Source organism: Pan paniscus, chromosome 8, assembly GCF_029289425.2.
Source record: "Pan paniscus chromosome 8, NHGRI_mPanPan1-v2.0_pri, whole genome shotgun sequence".
Classification (NCBI taxonomy): Eukaryota; Metazoa; Chordata; class Mammalia; order Primates; family Hominidae; genus Pan; species Pan paniscus.
The window spans coordinates 32,269,224-32,289,697 of record NC_073257.2 but is presented as its reverse complement, the minus strand read 5'-3'; the positions used below and the strand labels follow the sequence as shown (position 1 = coordinate 32,289,697).

Here is a 20,474-nt window from a genome sequence, read left to right as displayed (position 1 = left end):
TTAAAGAGTTTCTTTTTTGTAATAAACTAGCAAAAATATAATGGTTGCCTGAACTAAAGCATTAGGGTGGGGTTGGGGGTAGAAAGTTGTTGAATTTTTAAGAGGTATTTAAATATTAGGATTGAAACATCTTGGTGACTATTTGGAAGAGTCGAGGATAATGGCCACACTTCTGGCTGGGTCATTGGCTAGTTGGTGGTTTCATTCACTGAGGGGGATTTATGGAGAATTAAGATTTTTAAAGGAAAAGATAATGTTATATTTTAAGTGCATAAGGGGCATCGAAGTGGAAGTGACCCGACCTGTGGGCACTGGAATTTGCAGGTCTGAACCTCAGATGAAATATTTAATATGAAGTAGAGATACAGATTTGTGGTCTTTCTTCAGATTTTTTTCTCTGCCTTTTAGATAGCACCACTGTTCAGGGTTTTTCCTCAAGTCATTTTGACATCATTGCTTCTGGTACACAGATATGCTCCTTGTCTTTGATAAGCCCAATCTTAGCAGAGACAGAGAAAACATTTACTAGAACAGAGAAATGATGATAATCATGAAGGATAGTGAGAAAATAGAGAGCTAGAAATTTTATGTAAGCAATACGTATTGAAGTAAAACATACAAGGAAAGGGTGGCATGAGAGCGTAGCCTGTTAAGCAGTGATAAGGTTTGGTTCTGTGTCCCCATCCAAATCTTATGTCAAACTGTGATCCCCAGTGTTAGAGGTGGGGCCTAGTGGGAGGTGAATGGATCATGGGAGTGGTTTCTAATAGGTTACCACCATCCCCCTAGTGCTGTCTCATAATAGAGTTCTCATGAGCACTTCCCGTTCTCTCTCTCTCTCCTGCCGGCCAAGTGAATATGTGCTTGCTTTGTCTTCCATCATGATTTTAAGTTTCCTGAAGCCAGCTTAGAAGCAGAATCCTGTCTAACTGGCAGAACCATGAGCCAATGAAACCTTTTTTTTTTTTAAATAAACTACCTAGTCTCAGGTATGTCTTTATAGCACTGTGAGAATGGGCTAATAAAGGCAGTCATTGCACACTAGAGAAGGGATAGCAGGCATTAAGAAAGAGGAAAGCAAGGAAGGAGGGAAGTTGCAGTATAGGATCAAAACTGAAATATATCTTGAGTCTGGCATCATTTTTGGTTTCAAAAAAATCAGCAATTTGTTTTCCCAGGGATGTATTTCCCATCTTGCCCTCCCTTAGTCCTCCTTATTTAACTAATTACATAAAACAGGGGAGTAAGGTGCCAAAGATGAGAGTAAGGAGCTCCATACCTCAGGACTGGGGGGCACGCTCCTCTGAACAGAACAAACATAAGCTCTCCTTTACAAATAAGGAATTTGCTGGTTTGACTGAAGAATAGCCACCAAGATGATAAAGCATAAATTGGTATAAACCTTGTTAGATAAGCTGTTTTATGGTTATTTTTTATCTTAGGTATAATTTCAGTCTTCCTCAAATATGGATTTTGTTTTATTGAAACATGAGAAGAGTGTCTGAGACTGCAGAGTATCAGAAAACCAACAGTACAGGAGGGCTGACCACTTTTGGGTGGGTCATTCATATTTAAATTTACTACAAAAAATGAAATATAAGCTTGCTTTACATCAGAATAATTCTGTGTGAATCTAAATATGCATTTTTATGCTCTATAGTGGAGCACAGTGCAAAGAACACAGATGTTCACTGGAACCAGAGGTGAATCCTGTTGTTTAGCAGGGCAGAAAACTCACAGTTCATCTCTGTGATAAGATTTTATAAGTTTCTACTTTAGACCCAGGTTCTTTATCCATAATACAGAAAGACACAGCACAAAGTATTTTCAGCTTTGATTTACTCAAAACAATTTTAAGGAGAGAGCAAATGAAATGGGGAAGGAGACGGATATGGCTAATTAGCCATGAAGAGGCTGAGTATTTCCAGGAGATAAGTAGATATAATTCCCAATATGGGAAGTGGGAATCTATGGGATAATATTACCATTAGCAGAGGTTCCCAATCTTTAGCCACAGCAATGTCTGTCTGGTTTGTACCCCTTTGTGTTGGTTATTATGAATATGTGTATGGAGGCCAATACAATTCACAACTGATTACACAGAAATATCATTCTGAGTATTTCACATTGAATCCCATTCTGATACATCTCATTGGAAAAGCAAGAACATGCATATAAAAACAATAGTAACTTTTAAACGTAAATAGAAATAATTTGCAAGTAAGCCCTCATTTTTCCCCCTTAATGTACATAGAGACTAGGGAAGTGACAGGTGCTATATACTAGTTTGCTGGGAAGATTGATAACCACCTAAGTCCTGGTGTTCCCTGATGATACCTGGCTCAGTCATTTAAGAGTTATGGGACTTTGAGCTAGGTACTCTAAGTATAAGATTCTTCATGTAGAAATATGTATGATATCACTTTCTTATAGGACTGCTAGGAAGGTTAAATTAAATTTGTTACAATTTTTATACTAGTGAATGGTGTGTATAAGGTATTAAATAATTGTTCTCAATCATCTTTCTATACTGGGGGGAGTATTTGCATTGCCTATGAAACCTAGTTTCCTCGATCTTGTTCTCTCCATCTTCTTCTTCTCTTCCTTTTCTTCCTTTGTGGTTATAATCACCATCACCATCACCACTACCATTTACGTAAGGCCTGCTATGTGTCAGGGACTGGCCTAAGAGTTTTACATGTGTTATCTCACTTAGTCCTTCATAACATTGTGTCTTATATACCATAATTATCCTCATTTTGCAGAGGAGGAAAGTGAGGCCTTTCATATAACTTACTTGAGTTAATAGCAAAGAAGCATCTGAACTAGAACTAAACCCTGGTCTTCTGACTCCAAAGCCTGTTAGAGTAAAAATGTCAAATGATTAGCTATTCATCTCAGAATTTCTACAACTGCTTGCAGTTTTTGATGCTGTGGGCATACAAACCCCTTTGAATCGTGTGGCATTTATGTACTGTCCCAGATAAGTATGCATATACACAATTATCTGCACATAGTTTGAAGAGATATATACACCTAGGAGTCCACCCGAAGATTTTGTGCAACAAACCAAGTCTCAGAGGGAAGAGATTATTCTCTTTATCTTGAAATCCTGGCACAGGGACTGCGGGAAAATCTATCAAACCTCAAAAGTTGATATCATAGAAGCAGAGAACAGAACAGTGCTTACCAGTGACTGGAGAGAGGAGAAAAAGGACAGGCAGAGGTTGGCCAATGGGTACAAAGTTACTATTAGATAGAAGGAATAAGTTTTGGTGTTCTACTGCACAGTAGGGTAACGGGTGAATATTAAGATATTGTATATTACAAAACTGCTAGGAGAGAGGCTCTTCAACGTTCTTACCACAAAGAAATAATTAATGCATGAGGTGATGGATAAGCTAACTACCCTGATTTGATTATTATACAAAATGTATGCACTGAAATGTCAAATTGTACCTCATAAATACGTATAATTATGATGTGTTAATTAAAAAATAAAAATAATCATAATAAACAAACTTGAAGTAGCTCCACAGTACTTGCCTGAGAAGTGTTTGTGTTTGTTTTGGTTTGTTTTTTAAATACTTCTGAGACTTTATTAAGCTGTATCATCATCATCATAATAATCACCACCATTATCAATATTTATTATGTATAGTATTATATTTATAATGTCCCATCCTACAATTTTACATTTTTAGTGTCCTTTCCTAATTCTCCTTCAAATGAATGATTATCATAATTATAGTTTCACCTTAGCATAAGCTTTATTAACCTCTACTACTGCAAATGACTTGAAAAACACTTTCAGTTTAGATTTAGCCAGACAAATGCTGGCCAATAATTTCTGGTTGCAAAGCAACAAAAACTTGAAAATAATATATTGCATAATATAAGTTAGGCATGAACAGGATTCATTGAAATATATGTAGCCTGCAACATCTATACAGTGCCCGAGCTTAATGTTCTTGTTTATGACTTAAACCTCAAGGTAGGTGAGGCCAGATAGTGACCATGGTGAGACCACTATGGGAATTATTGGATGCTGTAAGGATCGGGTTTACAAAAGCCTATTAAATGCTGACCTTAAAAGAATATAATGTTGGAAAGAAAGAGTAATGTGTAATGTACATTGACAAATCTTTAGTGTGGGTCAGGCTTAAAGATATCTTAAAAACAGAAGCTTGGCTTTAATATATTTGATTGACAAGCCAAAAAGCATACAACATGTAAATAGATAAAACATAATATAATAGGGATTTTATTTCTGAAAACTGTATTTCACTAGTTCTTTATTTTACTCTAACCCAATATCTGTGTCAACATGACCTTCACTTTCTAAGTGAACTGTAAACATGACTGGTGAGTGATGAAAAGAGACGGACAACAAAAATGTGTTCTATAGCACTACCTACAGATTGTCTATGGCTGGGTATGAATGACAAGTCTTCTGTTTTTCTGATCCTATTTTTAAAAGTAGATTATATCAAAGAAGATAACAGATTATAACATATTATATTTGTGCTCCTATAGGACCACGCTGAAGATAATCTTGTCTTTATGGAAATAAGTTTGGGTCTGGCATAAATACTGTCTTAATAGTGTCAAAGAATGGAGCTATTCAGTAACGGCTTTCCTACTCTCTGGAAAGAAAATAATACTGGTATCTCATCTGAAGTACATGCATTCTGAGTGCAGAGAAAGTGACAAAGAGTATCCATCTTTGCACATTTTATGGGGCCAGATCTGGTCACTTTTTCATTTGCTTTTGTACTCATAAAATGCAGTGGTGTGTGAGTACTCACTTCTAGCAGTATAAAAAAGTAAGACTTTCTCACAATGTGATTTGATTACAATTATCATTCTTACACCATATATCTCATAATGTTCTCCTCTCTTGAAAGATACAGAGTATTTTCTTAACTAGTTTTGATATAAAATATTTACAACTTATTTAGGAAATTTCACTGAATATATCTCTATCATTAATTTATATTATCCTTTAGTTAGGACAAAATGATATTACCTTTAACGGTCTGTTATTTTAAATATCATCCATGTGAAATAAAAAAAAATCATCTACTCAGGAGAGATGTTAACAAAGGGCTACAATAAATTAGAAAATTTTAAAGCAGTTTTGATAAAAGTATAATGACAGATATATACTGTCAGTTCCTATGCTGTATAAATGTTCCAAGGTCAGAAGAAAGAAAAATGTTTAGAAGTCAAGCTAAGGTTTAATAAATTTCCTATTAAATATGTAACTAGATTATGCAAATAGAAAACTCTTATAAAGAAGTGGACAAAGGAAGACCACAATTTAAAAATAAAATAATAGCACTAGATTGTATAGGGTTTCCTTATTATAGAAACCAAGCAATTTTCAGAGGAGAGATTATTAAATGCTAATAATCTTAAATTACATTGTGTTAAAATTACATATTTGATTTTTCTTTTCTTATCAAACATTGTGTAGAACTAGCATGAGCCCATTATATGTTTATAATATTTTAGACATGTGGCAATTAATGTCAACATTCTTTCTGCCCCCAAACCAAGAATAGAAATTCAATTATTCCATGCTTGCCATTATTTAGAACCTCAAGTTTTAATATTTTCATTGTGTTGCAGGTTAAGTTGCTGGTTCATATCACAAGAATATCTGAATGGAAATGGGGTACCTGAGCAGCTGGACTCATCAAGCTGGAAATCCATGCAGTTGGCAAAACCATCACAGCGCTGGTGGGCTGGGATACAGCTGTTAGAGGAGGCACACACCAGAGCTCCATTAGAACAGCTTTTGTTGGCTGCAAAAAAAAAAGAATAATGATCAGGGATGCCAGCATGATTTTTTTTTGTCCCAATGAATTCTCACAACAAAATAACATAAAACAGTTTATTATATTACTCTTGATTTTTTCTAGTCTGATATTTTAGAACACAGTTCTTTTTGAAGAACATTTCAAATGGATTAACTTAAAAATGTCTGAAAGAAAAACCACATTTGCCTGAAAAATCACTTCGCAGATGTGCATTCTTAGGGACTGAATTGTGTCCTCACCTCAACATTCTTATCTTGAAACCCTAACCCGCAATAGGACTGTATTTACAGATAGGAGCTTTAAGAAGGTAACAAAGGTTATAAGAAGAGAGAGATATCAGGGATGCACTGACATACAGGAAAGGCTACGTGAAGACACAGCAAGAAGGCAGCCATCTGTAAGCCAAGGAGACACCAAACCTGCCTACACGTTGATCTTGGACTTTTAGCCTCCAGAAGTGGGAGAAAATAAATTCCTGTTGTTTTAGCTATCCAGTGTGTGTTATTTTCTTATGGCAGCCTGTGCTGACTAATACATGCATTATGTAGTATTACACATATCATCAAATGCATTGCATGAAATGCAAGCAGACACTGATCTGACTTCAATAGGCAAACATTTCAATAGCATAGAGATGCTAATACTCATAAGACTTTGGTTGTTTCGAAAAGTGTCCTTATTGATGCCCATCAAGAGCACTGATGCCTGTTCAATGGCTACCTAGTCTTGCAAAGCACTTTACCTTTCTGTATACAACTTGATTAATTTAATTATATCGGATTTGTCTACTAGGAAGCTCAGTTTTCCTAAAATAATTATCCTAAAATTGTATTATGTTCTTCCTTTCTTTAGGATTACAACTTCCTAGAAAGAAGAGGCTATGGTTGGCATTGGTTTTATGTGTTAGAGTTAAATGGGAACTTCTCATTTCAGGCTGCCACCCAGTGTGAAATATGGTTCCTCTGTTATCCTGCTTGCTTCAGGACCTGGAAGCCAAGAAGCCGGAGTTGCAGGCCTGATCCCTTTTCTGGTTCTCCTCTGGTTCTGGTCTGTGCCAGTGGTGATGTTCATCTTGTTTCTCAGAGTGTTTAATGCGATAACTCTACTCTCTAGCACTGTGATGTGTGTGGAGCAGAGGGAATGTGTCAAAGCATGAACCTACTGCACCATTTTGTCAGAAAGTCTGGATAGATTTCAAAAGCACTAAATAATAATGGTATTGATCTATACTTGTTTTCTAACCCAGCTCCTCTGAGTACCAGGGTTCAGCAGAAATATGTCAAAGGCAGCAGTAGATAGTCAGAACTGTCTTGCACTTAACCCAGGTTCAGCAAGAACAGCTTTGTTTTCCTCTGATTTACTTAACGGTATCATATACAACTTCTCATTTGAACATTTTACTCTAAACCTGCTACTAAAAGTTTAAAGAGGATTAGTCTGAAAAATTCCTTGCACATGAATAAAGACAATGAAGTTACAACCTTTTCAAAGTAAATTATTTAAATGACCCAAGAATAAATGTCCCCATGTATGGTTCTTACACAGATATTGCCAGTTCTTTCATAAATTATTTTTTTCTTCAAGTATAATTATGAGTTGGAACAAATAATTTATTTTACTTATCATAGGTAATTGACACAATTAATTTTGAAAATGGCCCATTAAAATATATTTTAAAGTTGGACGTAAAAAAATAGTGTTTTTAAGAATATGTATCTCCATTGACTGAAAACGCTGACTCTGAAAAATTTAGGCAATACTCTTTATTGAGCAATTCTTACTAAGGTGCTAGAATATCAATCCACAACAAAAAATATTGAGCTTCCACCACATGTAACACAGTGTCTTAGAACTGAGAATGTAGAGTGCAGGGGAGAAATTTAAAAATGAATGACCAGAATCATACATGGTGATGACAAGAGAACAAGAACACAGGAGTGATAAACAGCTGAAAATAATAACAAAAGAAATTCCATAAGGTCAAACTTAATAGGCAAAGCATTGTTGTAGACAAGCATTTATAAAAACGAGAATTCCTTTAGCATACGGAGATCTATAAAGGCTGAAGGTCAAGACCAGAATATTGAAATATATTTAAAATTTTAATATTTCTAGAGAAAAGCCATATAGTAAAGTAGGAATAAAGTCTACAGATGGAAAATCAATAAGTTTTCTATTGGTTCAGTGAGTACAGCAGGTCGCTTTTGACTAGGGAGGTTGGATAAGGAAGTAGCACAGATAAACCAAAAAAAAAAAAAAGAAAGAAAAACAAAGCTGGTCCAGGCGCAGTGGCTCACGCCTGTAATCCCAGCACTTTGGAATGCCGAGGTGGGCAGATCACATGAGGTCAGGAGTTTGAGACCAGCCTGGCCAACATGGTGAACTCCCTTCCCTACTAACATAATAATAATAATAAAATAAAAATAGCCAGGATTGGTGGCTCATGCCTGTAGTGCCAGCTACTTGGGAGACTGAGGAAGGAGAATCACTTGAACCTGGGAGGTGGAGGTTACAGTGAGCCAAGATCGTGCCACTGCACTCCAGCCAGGGAATGGAGCAAGATTCTGTAAAAAAAAAAAAAAAAAATCTGTAATCAAATGGTAGAAATTGTCTAGGGTTTCAGAAGAAGACTGATCTTCAGTTTTCCCAAATGTTTAAATCATTTTAGGATATACATAGACAAGATAAATTACATTGCAAACCAAGTAAACTAGGAAATAATAATCTTCAAACTCTTATAAGATAAACTCTTAAGGCAAAATCTTAAAGATAATGTTTATTAAAAATGAAGAAGTATGCACAGGTATATCTCAGCAATATGGCAGGCTCAGTTCCAGATAACCATAATAAAGCTAATGTTGCATTAATGCAAGTCACATAAAATTGTTTTGTTTCCCAGTGCATATAAATGTTATGTCTGCACTATACCTTAGTCAATTAAATGTGCAACAGCCTAATGCCTAAAAAAATAATAACTAGAAAATATTTAGTTTTTAGTTAAGCCAGGCATTGACTTCTCCTCTCTAGCTGTGGAAGTCCTATGTGGCATCTTCTTCCAACAGAAGGCTCTTTCATTGACACTGAAAATCCGTTGTTCAGTGCAGCCACATTCATCAATGATTTTAGCTAGATCTAGATAACTTGGTATAGCTTCTCCATCTCAGCATTTGCTGATTCATCCTGTACTTTCATGTTATGGTGATAGCTTCTTTCCTTCAACTTCATAAACCAACCTCTGCTATCTTCCAGCTTTTCTTCCAAAGCTTCCTCACCTCTCTCAGACTTCACAGAATTAAAGATAGTTAGAACTTTGCTCTAGATTAGGCTGGAGCAGAGGGAATGTGTCAAATAATGAACCCATTGCACCATTTTGTCAGAAAGTCTGGATAGATTTCAAAAGCACTAAATAATAGTGGTATCAATCTATTCTTGTCTTCTAACCCTGCTCCTCTGAGTTCCAGGGTTCAGCAGACATATGTCAAAACTTTCTCCATATCCACAATAAGGCTGTTTTGCTTTCCTATCATTTGTGTATTCACTGGAGTAGCGTTTTAATTGCCTTCAAGATTTTTTTCCTTCACATTCACAACTTGGCTGTTTGGAGCAAGAGGCCCAGCTTTCAGCCTATCTTGGTGTTCAACATGACTTACTCATTAATAATCATTTCTAGCTTTTGATTTAAAGTCAGAGATCTGCATTTCCTCCTTTCACTTGAATACGTAGAAGCTATTGTAGTTGGCCAAACTGCAATATTGTTCAGCCTCAGGGAATGGGGAGACCCAAGGAGAGGAAAAGACAAACAGGGGAATGGCTGGTTGGTGGAGCAGTCAGAACATACACAACATTTATCAATTAAATTTACCATCTTATAAGGGCATGGTTCATGGCACCACAGAACAATTACAATAGTAACATCAAAGATCACTGATCACAGATCACCATAGCAGACATGATAGTCATGAAGAAGTTTGAAATATTGTGAGAAACATTAAAATAGGATACAGACACGAAGTGAGCATATACTGTTAGAAAATATGAAACCAAAAAAGGGCCCGCATTGCCAAGACAATCCTAAGCCAAAACAACAAAGCCAGAGGCATCACACTACCTGACTTCAAACTATACTACAAGGCTACAGTAACCAAAACAGAATAGTACTGGTACCAAAACAGAGATACAGACCAATGGAACAGAACAGAGCCCTCAGAAATAATACCACACATCTACAACCATCTGATCTTTGACAAACCTGACAAAAACAAGAAATGGGGAAAGGAGTCCCTATTTAATAAATGGTGCTGGGAAAACTGGCTAGCCATATGTAGAAAGCTGAAACTGGATCCCTTCCTTACACCTTATACAAAAATTAATTCAAGATGGATTAAAGACGTAAATGTTAGACCTAAAATCATAAAAACCCTAGAAGAAAACCTAGGCAATTCCATTCAGAACACAGGCATGGGCAAGGACTTCATGTCTAAAACACCAAAAGCAATGACAACAAAAGACAAAATTGACAAATGAGATCTAATTAAACTAAAGAGCTTCTGCACAGCAAAAAAAATTACCATCAGAGTGAACAGGCGACCTACAGAATGGGAGAAAATTTTTGCAATCTACTCATCTGACAAAGGGCTAATATCCAGAATCTACAATGAACTCAAACAAATTTACAAGAAAAAAAACAACCCCATCAACAGGTGGGCAAAGGATATGAACGGACACTTCTCAAAAGAAGGCATTTATGCAGCCAACAGACACATGAAAAAATGCTCATCATCACTGGCCATCAGAGAAATGCAAATCAAAACCACAATGAGATACCGTCTCACACCAGTTAGAATGGCGATCATTAAAAAGTCAGGAAACAACAGGTGCTGGAGAGGATGTGGAGAAATAGGAACACTTTTACACTGTCGGTGGGACTGTCAACTAGTTCAACCATTGTGGAAGACAGTGTGGTGATTCCTCAAGGATCTAGAACTAGAAATACCATTTGACCCAGCCATCCCATTACTGGGTATATACCCAAAGGATTATAAATCATGCTGCTATAGAGACACAGGCACACGTATGTTTATTGTGGCACTATTCACAATAGCAAAGACTTGGAACCAACCCAAATGTCCAACAATGATAGACTGGATTAAGAAAATGTGACACATATACACCATGGAACACTATGCAGCCGTAAAAAATGATGAGTTCATGTCCTTTGCAGGGACATGGATGAAGCTGGAAACCATCATTCTCAGCAAACTATCACAAGGACAAAAAAACAAACACCACGTGTTCTCACTCATAGATGGGAATTGAACAATGAGAACACTTGGACACAGGAAGGGTAACATCACACACCGGGGCCTGTCATAGGGTGGGGGGAGGGGGGAGGGATAGCATTAGGAGATATACCTAATGTAAATGATGAGTTAATGGGTGCAGCACACCAGCATGGCGCATGTATACTTATGTAACAAACCTGCACGTTGTGCACATGCACCCCAGAACTTAAAGTATAAAAAAAAAAAAAAAAGACTATGCTACCTGCAAAGACGGACAAAAAAAAAAGAAAAAAAGAAAATTGGCACTGATAGACTTGCAGGATGCAAGGATGAAGACCTCCAATTTGTAAAAAATGTGACATCCGTGAAGCGCAATAAAGCAATACACAGTAAAACAAGGTATGCCTGTTTTATTTATTTTATTTTGTATGCACACAAAAATATGTGTGTATATATGTATCTATGATATATATTTGTGTATATATACACAAATTTTTGTGTGCATACATATTTTTATCATTATTTTTCATTGCAAAAAGCTGAGAGATCATATAAGATCATAGTTTCAAGGTTTTAAACAATATAACTTAACATTTTTATACAAATATGGCAGATACTACTCATCTTCTTGAAAACATATATTTTGAACCCTTCCTCTATTGGAGATAGGAATTTATCCATATTTCTTCATCCAATTTCTACTGTGACTGGTAACTTATTTTCAAGTTGACTGTTCAATAAAGAGCTCTAATTTATAAGTGTTATAAGTTCACAACTTTGGCACAAATACAGTTGAAAGACATTAAAAAATCAGAAAATAAATGGTTTCAATATAAAAAGCTTTACTTTTTTCTTAGTTAACCGTTTAGATAGTTAAAAACTGACTTTGGCTTTATGAAATTTGTAAACAAAAATATTAGTTTCTGTTGCATTTTAAATAGCATTAATGTTATATTTAATATTTATAAATTTTCTTTTAAGAGTAGGTAGCAAATAAATTATGAATGCATCTAATATTTATTGGCAACCATAAAGCAAATAACATTGTACTGAATATAGGAAAATAATCTGAGCCATTTACTTTCTATTTTTCCTTCTTTATTAATATAGGTACAACATAGAATAATTGCAAAATTAAGCCAAAAAATTCACACATAAAATTCATGGAAAACTTAGGTTTCAAAATGTTTCCATGAATAATATCTATTTTTTGGTACATTCTCTTTCAGACATTATATTTTAATATCTATAAAATATTTATTTGGCTGAGCACAGTGGCTCACACCTGTAAGCCCAAAACTTTGAGAGACCAAGGCGGCAGGATCATTTGAGCCCAGAAGCTTGAAACCAGCCTGAGCCACCTAGCAAGACCCTACCTCTACAAATTTTGTTTTAAAAAATTAGCCAGACATGGTGGAGCATGCCTGTGCTGCTTGGGAGACTAAGGTGGGGGGATTGCTTGAGCCTGGGAGGGCAAGGCTGCAGTGATTTACAACTGTGCCACTGTACTCCAACCCGGGCAAAAGAGTGAGACTCTGTCTCAAAAACAAACAAAGAAACAAACAAAAATAGTTATTTCATCTATCATCCTAGAAATTGGTATTATTTCTTAACAAAATAGGCTAAGTAACACAGGGCATTTTGTGCCACATAGCTCATTCACTCAGGTTGATGATACTTTAAACAATTCATGAATGGTTCATTGGCGCTACTTCCTGAAAGCAAAATTTCTTCATTGATTATAGTTGCTGCATGGAAAATATATTCGAACGTAGAGTATGTAAGACTATGGATGTATACCCATTTTCTACTAAAATAAAATCTATATGCAGCAGGTCAATATTTCTAATGGCAGAGAAACTATGGTCTTGGGCTATGAGAATGAAGGCTACAAGCCCTTCAGGGCACACACACCTAACATACAGCAGGATGGGTATTTATTTTATTCTTGATTTAAATTCAACCAGTACTCTTATTAAAATACCTTAGCAGTTTAAATAATTTTCAATGAAACTATAAGATAATTTAATGGGGAAAGGATAATAATTTATTGTGTGTATTATGCACTTTACCATATTGATTTCACTTAGTCCTCCAATATCTCCCTGAAACAGATTAATTACCATGATTTTTAATGTCGAAGAAACTGAGGAACACTGTTGTATGAAATGAAGCTGGTAAATGCAGAGGAATAATCTTTACACTGTTGTTCAAAATCACTATCGGATGTTGGGATCTTAGCTTTCATATTTAAAGGCCAATAGCAAAAATATTGATGATAAGGTTTGATCTACAAGTCTTAGGAATTTGGACCATTCTAAATCACCAGAAGTGGCATGCACTTCACAGGACACATCCACCGCTACTGGAAAGGAGGTAAGCTACCCACTTCTTCCCTTTGTTTTTCACAGTTGTTCTGTCACTGGTGGATAGTTTCCATGTACTTCTCCTGATCTATTCTCCACCTTCTCTCCCCATCTGGGCCCTGGAAGGCTGGATGATAAGGATACATTAATAAGCCTTTTAGTCTTCTGGTGTACGATTGGATTTGGTCAATGGCTATCACCACCAGCAGATTAATACAGAGCGAAGAGACTCTTTGAGATCAGCATGGACTAACCGCTTCCCTTAACTAAATGTCATGCCTCTTACCAAGTACTCCCTTCTCACTCTAGGCTCAGGCAACCGAACCTCCTCTCACACTCTTTGGTCTATAGGTGATAAAAACCCCCACTCTTACTATCCCTTATGGCTTTTCTATGCATACTATTTCTCTAATAAACAATCCCCTTATTAATATTTTTTCAACCTATGCGATATCAATAACTATTTCTTGCCAGGATATTGACTGACACAACAGCTGATGAAATCTTGAAACCCTCCTGGTGAACAGAAGATGGCTCTCAGAGGAATATCAGTGAAAAGAGTGTTTCTAGTTTTGTGCTGTTCTTCCATATAATTAACTATGCTTCTTTTTTCTTTTTCTTTTTCTTTTCTTTTATATTTTTACAAAAAGGGGATATGTTTGATAAAAACTATATTGCTTCAGTCCATGAAAAATTAATGTTTCCAGTGGAAAGACAATATTCAATACGAAGTGTTCTTAAACGTTGAACTCACAGGTTTATCTAAACACTTCCAATGCTAGAAAAATTATTTCTGCAAAAATAAAGGCCTGCAAATATCAATTATTATCGATTTCCCTGTCTAAAATTGTAAACATCTCCAAATCCTTAGTCCTACAACATTTAAACATGAGAAAGCCACTGAAAACAAAGAAACCAATTCTTTTTTCCTGCATTCCATTCCAATTGCAACTTCTTGAAAGAGTTATCTACAATTGATTTCCCTCTTCGACATTTCCCATTTGCTCTTAAAAAAGAATGGCTTCAGAATTCTGCCCTCCTACTCCATAAAAAGTTCTCTCTCCAAAATTCCAAAAACCACATTTTTGGCTTTTTCCAATTTATATTTTTTAGGCCCTCTCTTATCTGATCTCTCAGAAACATTTCAACCTGTGAATATTTTGATACTAAAGGATTTTTGCCTTTAAGATCCTCAGTCTCTTGTGACCTCGCTATGTCTAGGACCACATCTTCTCAGGGTCTTCAATGTCTGCTTTTTCTAAACGGTCTTTTAGCTGTTCTTTCAGGTTCTGCCTGCCACTTTATCTCTATCCTCTCTCTTTGATCTCATCTACACCCACAGCTTCAATAATCATACGCTGATGGCCATGTAACCTTATGTTATTTTAGCTCTCTCCTGAGCTTTATATATACACTTCCAAACACATTCTGAACCTTTTCATGTGCATGGGTCTCAGGTATCATAAATACAACACATCTAAAACTGAAGCCACATCTTCCCCCAACATGTTCCTCTCCTCTTATTTTCCCTAGCTCAAGCAATGGCACATGAGCTGACCTGATGTCCAAATTAGAAACTTGGAAGTCCTTCTTTTTTTTTTTTTTTTGATTAAAAAAACCACTCAGACTGCATTCTCTCCCTTTTACTTTCTGGAAGGAAGAGAAGGACATAATCAATGGCAAATGGTAGTTGGAACAAAGCAAGACCAAGAGCCAGCTTCATGCTCAGGAGAGAAGGCTGTGCCTCTTCCTTGTGCTTCTGGTGCCCTACTATGTGTTCAAAAAAACTTCTCTAGTGGCAAACTATAGACATGATCCCTGAAAGCACAGTCTTGGAAGTCACTATTGATTCCTTTCTCTTCCTCATCACCTGACCATCCCTTAAGCCTATTAATAATATTTACCTTACACTGTTACCTAATCATTTGCTTTGTACTTGAACTGTGACATCTCCTAACCATCCCCTCTTCCTCACTCCAATCCATCCCATATCCAAGTTAAGTGCAGTTATATAGCACTGGCATGGTGGCAGGGTGGTGAGGATTCTGCAAGATCTGGGTCCTGCTTCTCTCTCCAGGATTCTTTCTACATTTCCAACCACTGGCTCTGCTCTAGCAACACAAAATATGCTTCACTCTAACGGCTTATTCTCTGCTCCTGGAACAATCTTCACTTCACTTGAATCCAGATCTCTGCTTTATTCGTCCAATGACTATTTGTCTTTCCAAGTTTGGCTGTGTAATCACTATTCTTCTGAAAATGTAAAGACTCCCTAGCACCATAGAGAGTTCCCTACGTGCCTTCTAACACGAGGTGCTTGTCTCTGTCACAGGATTGCTCATATAGTATTCCTCACTTTCACTGACTAGCCTCCTTCCCTAATGTATAGCACATCTTCAGCCTGAGCTCTGACAGTGTCATATCCATCTGTCTCATCAATGTGTAACATAATATGTGGCATCAGTTAGGATCTTAATGAGGTTTGTGAATAAATGAACGAATGAATGTGAGTTTACAAAATGACATTCTAAACCAATAGGAAAGCCCTCAAAGTCTGTTATATCTTCAAATGTTTGGTGAATTGTGGCCACTGAATTCTCTTATTCTATAATTTTGCTCTAGAATTTTGTCCCCAGTCTATTTCTAACATGGGCTTATTTCCCTTTTGGAACAGAACTTCTCAGGACTAGGCAAACTCCAATTTTCCAATGAATGCTTAGCATTATAAGGACACAGTACTTTCCTAAGCTTCTCTTTAAATAGCAGTCTTATTTGAAGCCAAATATCATATGGCTATATTGAACTTAATATGATTTCTATCAGCCAAATTACATTAGAGCTCTGATGGGAACAGGGAAAAGTAATTTGGCAGGCTTTCTCTTTTCTATTCACCTCCATTTGCTTACCTTGTTTCTAAGAAAAGATTAGAAGACCTGACAGGTTGGCTTTATCTCAGAGACAATATATAGGTAGGAAATAACAGGGAGTTGGAAAACCAATTTGTTAGCCCCAACCAGGAAAAGAGTTTCACTGATTTAAGGCTAAAGCCTTTAAACATCCCAAGGTCATCTCTCCTTTCTTTCATTCATCTTTACTCCTCTTCCAATTGTTCCAGATTTCTAGAGGTCCCATATTACACAGGACCCTAAAATAGCCCTTGCTTTCTTCCTTCCATCTTTCCATCTTTCCTTCCTTCCTTTCCTTCCTTCCTTCCTCCTCTCTGTCCCTCCCTCCCTCCCCCACTTCCTCCTTTCCTCCCTTCCCCTCTTCCTTCCTTCTCTCTGTCTCTCTTTCTTTTGTTCTTTTCTTTTCTTTTCTTTTTGAGACAGAGTCTCACTTTGTCACCCAGGCTGGGGTGCAGTGGTACAGTGGCACAATCATAGTTCACTGCAGCCTCAAACTCCTGGGCCCAAGCAATCCTTCCACCTCAGCCTCCAGAGTAGCTGGAACTACAGTCATGCACCACCATACCTGGTTATTACTATTGCTATTTTTGTATAGATGGGGTCTCACTATGTTGCCCAGGCTGGCTTAAACTCCTGGGCCCAAGGGATCCTCCCACCTCGGCCTTTCAAAGTGCTGGGATAATAGGCCTGAGCCACTGCACCCAGCCTCATTCAATGTTCCCCTCTTATAGTTACATTTCAAACTGCCTTTTACTATACCAAAAAGTATAATCATTAACGTGTAGTTTGTGGAATACTATCACTGCAGCACTCATCCAAAAATATAATATGGTATAATAAAATATAAAATATAAAATAAGTAAGGAAGCAAACAAATAATAAAATGTTAGGGGTATTTGGACACCACCATGATATGTACTCACTTTAAGATGTGTGTAATTACTTCTTACCTAACATTTTCCCTTCCCTACCTGACACTGGCTAATTATACTAAAAATCAAAGGTACTGAATACACAGCCTGGAATTTTACATGCATTTGCTCAACTCATCACAGCCTTGTAAGTCAGGTATTATTGAATTCAATACCTGGATGACAAAATGAAATTGGCAGCACTTAAATAACTTCTGCCAAGACTGCACACATAGTAAGTAACAGGGATGAAATTCAAACCCACATCTCTAGGATGCATTATCCCATGGACTCTTAATGACATGACATTTACTCAGGTAATTATCCAGATCCAACCCTTAACTATATATACCCATTAAAATCAATATTTGTCACTTGATCAAAAAGGAAATCTCTATCAATATGCCCTTCACTTGAGCCATTTTCATGAACCTTTATGGTAGGAAGAAATTCTAACTGAACTTCTTCAAACCACTTCCATAAACACGTTAATGAGATAAGAACACATAACGGCATCTCCCATATGAATGACTCAGATATAAATGGAAAAGGAAAAAGATAGGTTTAACAAAAATTAGCATGACCACAAACGGGGTGTTGCTGGAAACACTAAGCAAAGGACAGATGCCTTGTTTTGCAACATAACACTGGAAGCTGTGTTATTAATGATACAATCACGGTAAGGCTCTAGAGAACTTCATTTTATCTGTCGAGCTTTCTTTCTCATTTTAAAGCAGCATGCCTTCCCTGACACATTGAGTTAGTGAAAATAACTCACAGCAGATGAGCTCATCTTCATTAAAGTGGCAGTCGGGCACTCCATCGCATAGCAGGAGGGAAGGTATACACTCATCTGTAGAGCACGGGAACTCCATGTTACTACAGAGTGGAGGGGTGGGGCTGAGAGGACAATCCATTTCATCAGATCCATCTATGCAGTCTTCATGTCCATCACATTTCCCTGAGAGAGGGACACATTGGAGTGTATAGATACAAGAAAACTGATCAGCTTCACAGGGTGATGGCTGCACTGGGACAGGACCTAAAAAAGAGAGCAAGTCAAGTTATTTTGGCATTAGGGAGTTTCCCTCCATCCAGTGTTGGGACATTACAGGTTGCATTTCTTATTGTATCAAATGAATTTTATTAATTGAAGTAAATTAATTTCTAATTAGGATTAATATGATGCCTACAAATCTGATTCAAGAATATACCTTATCATAATGTCAGGAACATAAAAAATTATTTTAATTTCAATAATTTGGGGGGAACAGGTGGTTTTTGGTTATATTGATAAGTTCTTTAGTGGTGATTTCTGAGATTTTTGTGCACCCATCACCTGAGCAGTGTACACTGTACCCGATATATAGTCTTTTATTTCTCACCACATGCCCAGTCTTTCCCCTTGAGTCCCCACAGTCCATTATGTCATTATTATGCCTTTGCATCCTCACAGCTTAGCTCCCATTTATACATGAGAATATACAATATTTAGTTTTCCATTCCTGGTTTACTTCATTTAGAATAATGGCCTCCAGCTCCATCCTAGTTGCTGCAAAAGACATTTTTTCATTCCTTTTTATGGCTGAGTAGCATTCCATGAAGTATATGCACTACATTTTCTTCATCAACTTGTTGATTGATGGGCATTTGGGTTGGTTCCATATCTTTGCAACTGTGAATTGTGCTGCTATAAACTTGCATAAGGATGTGTCTTTTTCATATAATAACTTTTTTGTGGGGTAGATACCCAGTAGTGAGATTGCTGAATCAAATGGTAGTTCAACTTTTAGTTCTTTAAGGCATCTCCATACTATTTTCCATAGTGATTGTACTAATTTACATTCCCACCAGCAGTGTAAAAGTGTTCCATTTCACCACATCCGCACCAACTTCTACTGTTTTTTGACTTTTTAATTATGGCCATTCTTATCAGTACAATATTTTTTAAAAAGCATCATTGACATGAAAACTGACACCTTCAAATTAAAGAAGAAATTTTTATTTCTATGCCTTCAATTGGACTATTAAATCAGATTGTGCTCGAGTTAAAAGATACTTTCATGCAGTAAATTGAAAACTTTGGAAAGATGCACTCCCAGTTTAAGAATTTAAGGGAACTGTTACAATATCAGATATCATTTATTTACTGTCTCTTAGTGGCCTCCACCCAGGGAATCTGGCTCTTGAGACCCTGGCCAGGGTTGGGCCACAGAAATAGAGATCCGCTATGGTTTTGTCACACTGCACTCTGTCCTTGAATCTTGGTTACAGGTCAACGGCCATGTGCTGTCATATCCAAAGCTAGATAAAATCACAGTGTAATCTAAGACGTTGCATTAGGAATCCTGAAGATAACCTGCTTCAAACCCAACCAACTCATTTTACAAACGAAGACACTGAAGCCCACAAATTTTAAATATCCAAAGACTCAATGCTAGTGTAATAAACTTTTGTTACATGAAACTTTTCTGCAGCAAAGGTTTGGGTCTACATTAAGTCAAACTTAAAGCAGAGACTGACTGTTGAGTGTTGACTATCTCATGTTTCTAAAGGTCAGAGAATGTATGTGAACATATAGAACGGAACTAATTGGTGATTAGTGGGATGCTTCTTACACTTTGTATTGTCTCTGTGCTAGTTAATGAGGGACTCATCAATATATTAAGGGAAAATATAGAGCCAGGTAGCAATGGAGGCCAGTACAGGAATGGTTTGTTTTCTTGACATTTTAAACTACTTTTATTTATGGGTTGTATGAGAATAATTTGTGTTATATGTAAAGATGATATAGCAAATTCATTTAAAAAATGAGATTTGAAAGTCCCTCTCCCTCCTCACTAAACCAATAGTGAAGATGTATCTAGAAGGTATTTAGACTCTGACCCTATGACCAAAGCCAAGTATCTGAGATATATGTGGCTGTGCTTAGGGAGCCTATGTTTGTAGAAATCAGTATATTTAAGTAGGAGAGAGATAAATGTATGACTTGGAGACATCGCTATCACGTTTTAATCTAACTGCCTGAGATCACAGCAGCATATAAAATTGCAATGTTCCAATGTACAAATTATAAATTCAAACCTTGAAAGCAAATTGGATTTAAATCTTTATACTTTTATATGTAGCTCTTCTGGTACTGGACCATGGTCAAATAAATAGTTTCTCTGCAATCTTTCCATTA

General features: G+C 36.6%; 1 protein-coding gene and 1 non-coding gene across 2 annotated transcripts in view; both read right to left on the bottom strand.

The window, feature by feature from the left end:
* Positions 1 to 20,474, bottom strand: part of MALRD1 (MAM and LDL receptor class A domain containing 1) — a 642,247-nt gene that overhangs the window by 118,194 nt on the left and 503,579 nt on the right. The window contains 2 exon segments of the mRNA XM_055092251.1: positions 5,685 to 5,810; positions 18,069 to 18,332. Of these exon segments, the coding sequence (XP_054948226.1) occupies positions 5,685 to 5,810; positions 18,069 to 18,332 (390 nt within the window).
* Positions 15,091 to 15,307, bottom strand: LOC112441120 (small nucleolar RNA U3). The gene has a single exon (XR_003029087.3). It is a non-coding gene; the product is annotated as a small nucleolar RNA U3 (small nucleolar RNA).